At 40.8% G+C, this 9,222-nt stretch overlaps 1 protein-coding gene across 2 annotated transcripts; it reads right to left on the minus strand.

Annotated features, from left to right (window-relative positions):
- Positions 1 to 203: 203 nt before the first annotated feature.
- On the minus strand, positions 204 to 8,974 carry miga1 (mitoguardin 1). 2 transcript variants are annotated; one of them, XM_026375296.1, is made up of 16 exons: positions 8,871 to 8,974; positions 7,907 to 8,063; positions 6,707 to 6,878; positions 5,794 to 5,912; positions 5,546 to 5,678; positions 5,242 to 5,378; positions 4,126 to 4,249; positions 3,877 to 3,977; positions 2,587 to 2,696; positions 2,414 to 2,486; positions 2,152 to 2,238; positions 1,961 to 2,059; positions 1,717 to 1,851; positions 1,553 to 1,606; positions 1,318 to 1,434; positions 204 to 1,196 (listed from the first exon to the last, which is right to left on the minus strand). In XM_026375296.1, the coding sequence occupies exons 2-16, from the start codon at positions 8,003 to 8,005 to the stop codon at positions 978 to 980; spliced, it is 1,779 nt and encodes a 592-aa protein (XP_026231081.1). In that variant the 5' UTR covers positions 8,006 to 8,063; positions 8,871 to 8,974; the 3' UTR covers positions 204 to 977. The 2 variants fall into 2 exon arrangements, with proteins under 2 accessions (XP_026231081.1, XP_026231082.1); XM_026375297.1 differs by having other exon boundaries at positions 8,865 to 8,969.
- Positions 8,975 to 9,222: the final 248 nt, after the last annotated feature.

Raw genomic sequence — 9,222 nt, forward strand, 5'->3', positions numbered from 1 at the left:
GTGATGAGTGAATAAGAAGGAAGAGAAACTCTCTCACCCTCACCCCTCAAATATTTCTAAGTATTTTGGAATTCACATTTTATCAACACATTTAGTCCTGCAGTGACTGTCACTCAAATCTGTGGCACGTTCTGTGGCTGATTAAAAGGTGCATATACTTCCTCTCGTTATGAAAAATATTTTCAGACTGTTATAAACAAGGCTTGAATATGCACATGGATTTATTAATTAGGCTTCTTGTCATGAAAAAATTGAACGCAGCAGTGATGTATAACTGTAGCTGATGGGATTTGTTTGAATTTGCATCAAGGTTTCTGTATCTTGGTGTCAGAAAATAACTAAATTTAATGACGAGAAAGTCTAAGCCATCAACATTTAGAACGACAGCAGTCGGCACATTTACAAACAGCGCCCCTTAGTTCAGCGATTGCCTCGAGCAAAGTGCTTTAACAAAAACACAAAGTACATTTAATGGTTCTGAATAGTTGATGTTCAGTATGTTTTAATACATAATGAATTTAATTCATTAACACTGACCTGCGATACTTAAGCTTTATAAGAAAATAAATATGTAAAATACATTTCCTTCTCACAAATGGCTCCTAATGGCAGGAAATATACCTTAATTTACACAATACATCTACTGCGTGAGTATCAGTGCCAGGCAAACACCACGTTTAAATTACAAATATTATTGCTCTGATGGTTTAAAATAAATGCGCACTGCCACGGCACATTAGAGGCCGCAAATACGTGTGAAGGCAAACGGTTGGTACAGTTTATGGCTCCTCATACAGAGAAATGAGAGCGCACGACAGGATGGGAGATTTTTAGCTGTGATCTAACGTGTGCATCACAAAGATAAAAGACACATTGACACCTAGGGAGAGTTTTCTTTGGTCCAGCAGCTGGTGTGAACTCCAGAGATTTCCATGTGCGTAGTGTTTGATGAGCTGGGACTGACTTATTCCCAGCTCTCATTGTACTCGCGCCTCCAGCAGACCGCTGGGAACCAGCTGCACCTGTGGGGAGCTGCAGCTGTTGAGGTGCCGCAGCGAGTCTGCTCCCAGGTAGGCCAGCAGCAGCTCAGAGCGGCGGTGCAGCAGGTGGAGCATGTCTTCTGCCAGAGTCTCCACCGAGGAGTAGCGCACCTTATCCAGGTCGAAAATGTCCTTCAGAAAGTACAGAACCTGGTCCTGGAAGAAAGAGTGAAAAAAAAAAAATGACGTGAACATGAGGTTTTCAGCTTTACAACAGCTACACTCTAATATTTAGTTGGATTTTGTTCCAGATGTTGCTTCTGGTGCCGAGACCGACCTTGAAGAAGCAGCAGAAGTCGTGCAGGGAACTTTTGGGGCCCAGGAAGCCCCAGGCCAGGACAGGGCTGATCTGTTCGCACACAGCGTAGAAATGAGCGATGAAGCCGTTGTGTACCTGAGATGAAGAGTGGAAGCGTTTTTAATTAAACTGTTTCCAGCCCTAATTACTCCGCCTAAGTTGTGTCATATACTGTTGGAGGTAAAGCAGCGATTGGGAGCTGGTGGACTTGTACCTTCATGTGCTGTCTCTTCTGCTTCAGCACTGACCAACAGCTTGATGCCACCGCCTGCAACATACATGAAGATTAAACACTGTTAAAAACAAAACAAAAAAAAAAATCACCGCCCATCCCTAAAAGAGACTCTTCAACTCTTAATATTTTAATTCTTTACTCACCGTTTCCTTGAAGGAGCTGTTGAGCCAGCGGTTGTTGATCACATTCTGGATGGAGATCGGTGGATTCTCCAGGTCCTCAAACGAATCCATCAGGATGAAGTCCAGCACTATGTCGTAGAAGTTCAAGTGCTTCACCTGGCGCAGATAAATTATTTAAAATAAATTAAGAGAAGAAAAAGTCCATTCCTGCTGTACCATTTGTGATCCAGAAACAAGTAAGACATAATGTAAGTTTCTCTCTTACTCCTCGTGTGGCGAGCTCCACCTCTGTGTTTTCCCAGTGCTCCGTGTGCTCCAGGAAGGAAATCATCTCTTCAAACACTTCCTCGAATCTCTTTGGGCTCTGATAACCAAATGATAATTGGCAGGTTAGGAGGCAGAAAACCTCAGCGAAGACGTCTCATCTCATTTTGTGAGTTGTGGCTTTAATCTCACCTTTTGTGCTTTAACTATAATAGAAGACAGTATTTTCTTTCCAGTGTCAGCCAGAAACAGCCGAGTCGTCCTCTCGCACAAAATGAGCTGAGGACAAAATATGTATATGAGTGCTTCAGTGGTAAAAACACAATTCAGTGAATTTAGTTATTGCTTTAGATTAGCTATATATAAATGATTTAATTATCAAATGCCTTTTGACTTTTTAAGTTTCACAATTTTCACCAGTAGGAACCATGTTATTAAAATGTACTGTCGGTACCTGACATGCTTGCCGCACACAGTGCAACTTGGCCAAGAAGTCTAGGTCCCCGAGACAGTCCAGCATCTCAGTCCTGACGATCAGATCACGACAAACATCAGATTAAAATGTCTGCACACAACACAAGTTAAAGGGATGGAAGTTACGCAGGTTACACTCATTAGTGCATTTACCGCAGCACCCTGCAGGAGATCGCCCCCTCCTCGGCCATCTGAAGCGCCTCCTCGTAGAAAGGGTGATGTCCCACAGCGAGGACGCTCCTCAGCTCTCTGTGCTCTGACAGCTGACACACACACACACACAGACAGAAAAGAGGAAAAAAAAAATCATTATGTACTAAATAATGTCACTTTGAACCACTTCCTGTTAAAGAGAGGGTTGGAAAATGAACTGCAGTCTCCAAAATGAGACTTTTCCACTAGAACAACACTAAAACTGCTCCTTATGCACAGAACCACTATGATTATTGAACACTGGTTCAGAAAATAAAAAGAAATTGTATTCTAATTGAACTAATAAAGTCCAAGGCCTGTGTTACTTCTTCACGTGTGTATTTTACTGTATTTTGTAGCGTACAGTTTTAAACAGCACACGATACCATACAGTGGGGGTTCTATTGTAAAGAGCTGCAGAGTAAAAGTGAACTGCACGTTGTACACTGAGGCATGTTTAGGTCTATTTTTAGAGAGTGACTCAGTTTTACAGCTGAGGTCTTTAACATAAACTTACTGTTGGGGTTGAATCTTCTTAAGCTCCTACACATTTTAAAGATACATTTACATTTCATGTTGCATCTAATTTTTAACAGCTACTTACATTAAATACACGTTAACACCTGATTCCAGTGGAGATATTCAGGTCGTCTCTGAATATTTCATTATGAGGAATTCAGCCTGTGGCTTCAGTAAACAAATCAGTAATCCCTAACAACCAGTTTATTTGTGTACTTTGACGATCAAGTGTCCCAGTAGCACCGGCTGCACAGCTCGAGCCCCCACAGTGATTTAATGAGTAAAGGAAATAAGCTGCACAGGAAAACAGCGGGCAGTGACCCTACAGGAAGATCTAAGGACTAACAGGACTCAAACTCCCGCTGGGAGCCTGTCGCTCATTTAGCGCTTCAGGTTGAGATCACGTTTGCTTGTTTCTGTTTCACCTGTGGGTGTTCATGTGTTTATGAAGCACCTCCTTTATTACACTTTCTATCTTATTGTTAGTAATAGTCTATCAACAATATCTCATACAGTTTGTTAAAAGTGATTATTTTTAAATCAACAGCAGTGAATAAACTCCAAATTCTTAGAAACATGGAAAATGTGTGAATAGACACTGTATTTGTCAACTGTACCTAAGAATCTAGACTGCTAGGTAAATTTCTTTTACAAAAGATGATACCTGAGCATTCTGCATATTGTTTGGTAAATTCTAAATATGTCCAATATGAGCTTCGATGCTCCTCTCACCTCAGCAGCAGAAACAAAGGAGTCAGTGGAGGCGATACTGATGCTGTCTCTCAGACAGGCGTCATCCGGCTCCTCTCTGGCCAAAATGTCTGCCACTTTATCTGTAAAGAAAGATGTTTGTTCACTGTAGCTTCAGCAGTTTATTTACAGAGCTGAACGCACAATGATATTTGGTGGATTAATATTTTCCTCTATAGTTGAGTATATTTTTATGAGGTGGTCATGAAAGATTATATAATACTGACTCACCCTGACAGCTGCTGTGGGTTGAGGGCTCTGACATTCCCAACACTCCCTCAAACTCCTCCTGAAGGCGGTAAGCCCTCTGCAGCAGCAACTTCAGCCTGTGGATGAACTCGGCACTGATGACATCCTAAACACAAATAATCGAGGTTTAAACTGCGGGAATATGGACTAGAGAGAGGAGTCCTAATGTTTTACATTAACATGAGCGTGATAACAGACAGAAACAGTGTTTTAAACAAAGACAACAACAAGAAACTGTTTAGATTACTGGATAATTAATAAACACTGAACATTTGTGTACTGGTCATTCTGGTGATATACCTCCTCAGGTAAATAACTCATTTTTATTTACTTACTGTTAGAGTTTTTATGCATTTTAAATCACGTTCTCTGCCCTTTGTCCTCATTTTTGTGGATTTTATCATTTTGTGGTGATGCTGCAAACTATTTTCCAGCATGTGAGCAATGAAGTACCGCACTAACTGAATTGAGGTGTACTTAGAAGTATGCGCGTAATAATGTGGGCAGTTACACTGGTGATTACTGCAGAAATCATTAAACTGACACTGGACACGATACAAGAGAGACCATTTAGAAAGTTTTAATTAAACCCTTTCCCTGTGACCTAATTTTTAACAAGCTTTCTAAAAAGACACGGCTGAGTAGGGAAAATCCTTGACAGAAGACTGAGTAGCAGACTGGATGTCTGGGTGCTCAGGCTTAACTATTTGACCCGCACTAAGCCAAAAACCTTTCAACCAGGTTACAGAGCCAATGAGTTAGCTTGTTACACAATCCAAACTCCAACACTGGTGGGCTGTCAACAAGACCTTGTTATTCGTAGAAGTTCTGAGTATTTATACTGCACTGCAGTTCTGTTTGTGAGCTATCGACTCCTCTCAGCATTCCTCTGGTGTAAAATAAGAGTACACAGACAGAAGATGTTGGAACAACTTGAATCAATACATCAATCCTTCAGTCTCAGGCTGAAGAGGATGCTGTGCATCTTATTTTATTTAGTAGTAGAAATAGTAATTTATAGGTAAATAATAAAATGCCTTAAAAGTACATCCAGTTCAAAAAGCTTTTATACTTTTAGGTGTATTTCTGTGTATTCACCTCAGTACTCTGTTCAGCAATAGCATCTCCAGCTCCTGTTTTCACAGAGGCACAGCTCACGTTGTCCTCACCCTGCCTGCTCCTGAACGTCAGTGCCTCCTCCCACCGTCGGAGCGCCTCCTCGAATAAATCCATACCTGCAAACACACAAACATAAACTCTAGATCCTCCAAAACAATCAATAACTCAAAGCTACTTTGTAAAACTACTTATTACCCATCATCACCGCAAACACAGTAAAGTAACGTATTGTAATGTATACTTTATTGATCCCCTTGGGGAAATATTGTGCAACAGTATTTACCCATAAGGTACAGGTTCTCAGGTGTAGTGACGGGTAAGCTAACAACACTGCAGATGTCAGCGTCCCCCACTCTGTCCCAACAGGTGGATTCATTTGCACAGGTGCTGCTGCTGGACGAGTTCATGCTTTTTACCTGCAAAGCCAACAAAAGGACACAGCTGAGGCAGAGGCAGGAGCATCTTCGTACAAATACAATGTAGGTCAGCCCCTTCAAAACTCTTTCCAACAAAACTGTCCCCTTGTCTTACCGAGGCCAGGCTCCGAAGAGACCCGGACAGTTTTCTGTAGTCTCCTGTAGTGAGGACCAGACCAGATGAGTAGCCATTCTTTGAGCTGAGTGAAAGGGTGATGTTCTGACTGGTGTTATCTACACAGAAAATGGGAGATTAGACATAAGATTTAAGAGAAAGATTAAAACAGCATGCACCAGGATTAGCAGTCTATAATTTAATTTCAGTTTTAAATATAATCTACTTTTTTAAAATCTAAATTCATACACAGTTTATGGGGAAATGCTTTGATTTCTGAATAATCAGAATGTACAGTTTAAAACGAGGACCAAGTCTGAGAAAAGGCAAAAATCAACACTAGAAATTAGTCTCACAAAGTTATTGCACAGTCAGGTATCAGGTGAAATTTAATCTTTGGTGAACAGTGATTTTTAGCTACCTTTGTCGTTCTTTAATTAAGTCCATGTTTAATTACCACAGTCTGAGCATTAGAACAAGTTTATTGCACCAGAAAATAATAATCCACTACCAGGGGATAGAAAAACTAATGCTAATATACAGAAACTAAACCGACTTTGCAAAAATCCCATCAAACACTGTTTAAACTTGTATAACCGCTGTCCATATTTAAAGCAAATCACTGTAAATCAATATTTTAAATAGACCAGCTGCTCATTTGACTCCATCTAATCCTATATTTCTATTCATTTCTGTTTAGGACTCTAATCTTCCTAAGTGAGATTAAATGAGGTAAAGCATTTATCTGGAGCCTGCTGTTTGCAGTTCACGGTTAAACAGGAGCAGCCTAACGTGTCCGTCTGATTACATCACACACTCGCAGCTCGGCTAACACATTAAAAGAAGATCACAGGGACAGTGAGCTGCTGGTTGAGGGTAAAAAGAAAAACGCCACGGTGTCAGAAAGTCTTACCATTCTCTGCTGAGGCTGGGGAGAAAAACTCAAAACCAGTCTGCTCCCATTGAGGTGCAAGAGCCTTCTTTCTGCCCTTCCTCCTCTGGAAGTGCCGTGCAAGGAAGAGGAGCGATGCGGCGCCAAAGGCAGTGGCAGCCACCAGCTTCTTGGTGCCTGTGCTGACGCTCACCTGGAGCACAAGTAAAAGGAGGAAAAGTTTTATGTAAAAGGTTAATTCACTAAACAGTAGTAGAAGCAGTAGTAGTAGTAGTTAATACTGGGAACTGAGGCCAGAGATTTGAACCTATATGTTCTAATGTTTTGTTTACCTTTGAAATTTATAATGCCTCCAATTTACAGTAATCATATCAAATAATAAAAGGATATGCGTTAATACTCAAAAGAATAAATTCCCTGCCTGATCAGAGTTAAACTGAGGACAGACAACTCAAAATACAGCAGGAGGCTGGTGATGTAACAAGCAGCACTGAAAGTCAGCTTCCAGTCTGTCAGATGTAGCTCCAAATGGTCAATCAATGGAAACACAGAGTGATAAAGAGACTACAGACACAGCCACTGCACTTTTCCAACAAATCAAGATACATAAACAATCATAAAAGCCATAATGCTGACTTTTTTGAAAAGCTACTGAGGGTAAATGGTGCTACAGGTCTGTAGTGTTTCCATGCTGTGTCTGTTCCTGCTACCACCACACAGCAGACACAGCCGCACCAGATTCTTAATGATATCAGATCTGCTACGTGACTCTAGTCTCATAAACGCTCAGCATTATCCTGTTACACTTCAATATGAGTCGACCTTGGCAAAATATACAAACAGAATCACAGGTATTCTTCAAATATCTTATCAACTATCAAGTTCCACTGCGGCAAAAGTGCGCTGCACAACTTTATGTGTAAACAGACACAGCCACAGGCACATCTAATTGGCTTTACACTATGAATGGAGCTGCGCCAAGTTCAATCACATCAGACGTTCATACAACTCACTCAGCTTCACAAAGACAAAAAAAGGAACATCTCGTGTGACAAAGCAGGTTAAACGTAAGCCGGCTAATTTGAGACTATTAATAGTACTCTAGAGTTTCAATGAGCAGGTCTGAGTATTTGGGTGAGGGGTTATAGTTTAGACCCCATAAGGTCTTCCTGCAAGAGGGCTGTTGTTGACAAAGTCTCACCACAATTAACACACCCTCACCTGTGCCAAAGAACCGTAGACGACCAGAGGTAGGTCGACCATGCGCAGGGCAGCAGCCTTGATAGACAGCTGGGAACTTTTGAGGGTCTCATGTGTCATTTTGGCAGTCTATCCATGACTTGGCAGCTCTCTTATCCTCATCACTATTTGGCTGTACCTGCAAGAGTGAGGGACATGCAAGGATTTAACCTTGGAGGCTCAAGAGGGGATATAATAACATTATTTCATAAAGCCTCAGACATACAGTATGTTCACGAAGCAGTATCTGCCTTACTGGAGCAGAGTAGGGCTAATCAACCACATGCATTAAATACTAAACCTCTACATAAAAACTAACATGAAAGAACTGATCTATAGAAAATCATGCACATGAGAGGCATGATGACATTTAAGACCTCAACCGACATTGTACACATGCCTGAACATGTAAATTAGAGAAAAGATGAAGTGAGTTAATTGATGTGTGAAGTATCTACATCAGACTTATACAGATATTCAGTTTACTTTGATATATGACAGTAACAAGCAGTAAATCGTCCTATTTCTGAAACCTGAACATAAGAAACAGTAAAACAATAGTTCCCATTTCACTCTTTTGTCTCATTATTGATGGAAACGATTAATTACAAAACTTCAAAATCAATTAGTTGGCAAAGTTTAACTAACTTCCCGAGCTATTTTCCGAGACAAAGACACTGATGTGACCAAAAGCAATATCACAGCTCTTAATCAAACTGTCAATTTGGTCATTTATTTATTTTATTACATGATTAAAAAAAATTAAAATCCTCATCTGGCCTGTCTGTAAAGCTAATGGCTAACCTAGCTAACAGCTGCTAACAGCATTAGCACGACTTGTTCAAGCGGCTTCAATCAAACAGTCTTACAAGTAAACCCGTCAGTCCGGGCGTCTATATTCTACCTGAACACGACAGACAAGAAGTATGAATGATATCACCGGTACATTTTGAAGTTTCCTCCACGGAGTTCCCCGCTGCTTCACCCGGTCCTCCGGTGACCTCAGCTCCGCCAACTGAAGGACTCAGGCGGCAGCCGGCGTCCAGCTAGCGTGACTTTCAAAATAAAGGCTGCTCCCCATCATCTTCGTGGAGTTTTTGCGCCTCCTATCGGTTTTTTTAAAGCATTACAAATGGACAAAGTCGTGTTTTCCACTGCACTGTGTAAAGATGTAGGCTGTAAATAAGCAGCCTTGATTCACAGTACTACTATTTACTCATATATATGACGAGTCAAGACTTCTGCAATTATCAGTTTTCAATATTCTTTATTTTAATTTTAAAGTTTAATTCAAATTG

The sequence above is a fragment of the Anabas testudineus genome, chromosome 17 (assembly GCF_900324465.2).
Source record: "Anabas testudineus chromosome 17, fAnaTes1.2, whole genome shotgun sequence".
NCBI classification, from domain to species: Eukaryota; Metazoa; Chordata; class Actinopteri; order Anabantiformes; family Anabantidae; genus Anabas; species Anabas testudineus.

Excerpts from the sequence above, each read along its gene's own strand:
- miga1 (XM_026375296.1), bottom strand. The coding sequence starts at position 8,005 with ATGACACATGAGACCCTCAAAAGTTCCCAGCTGTCTATCAAGGCTGCT. Across the intron at positions 5,679-5,793 it reads CTCTTCGGAGCCTGGCCTCG|GTAAAAAGCATGAACTCGTC; the intron begins GTAAGACAAGGG and ends TTGGCTTTGCAG. Across the intron at positions 1,197-1,317 it reads ACTTCTGCTGCTTCTTCAAG|GACCAGGTTCTGTACTTTCT; the intron begins GTCGGTCTCGGC and ends TCTTTCTTCCAG.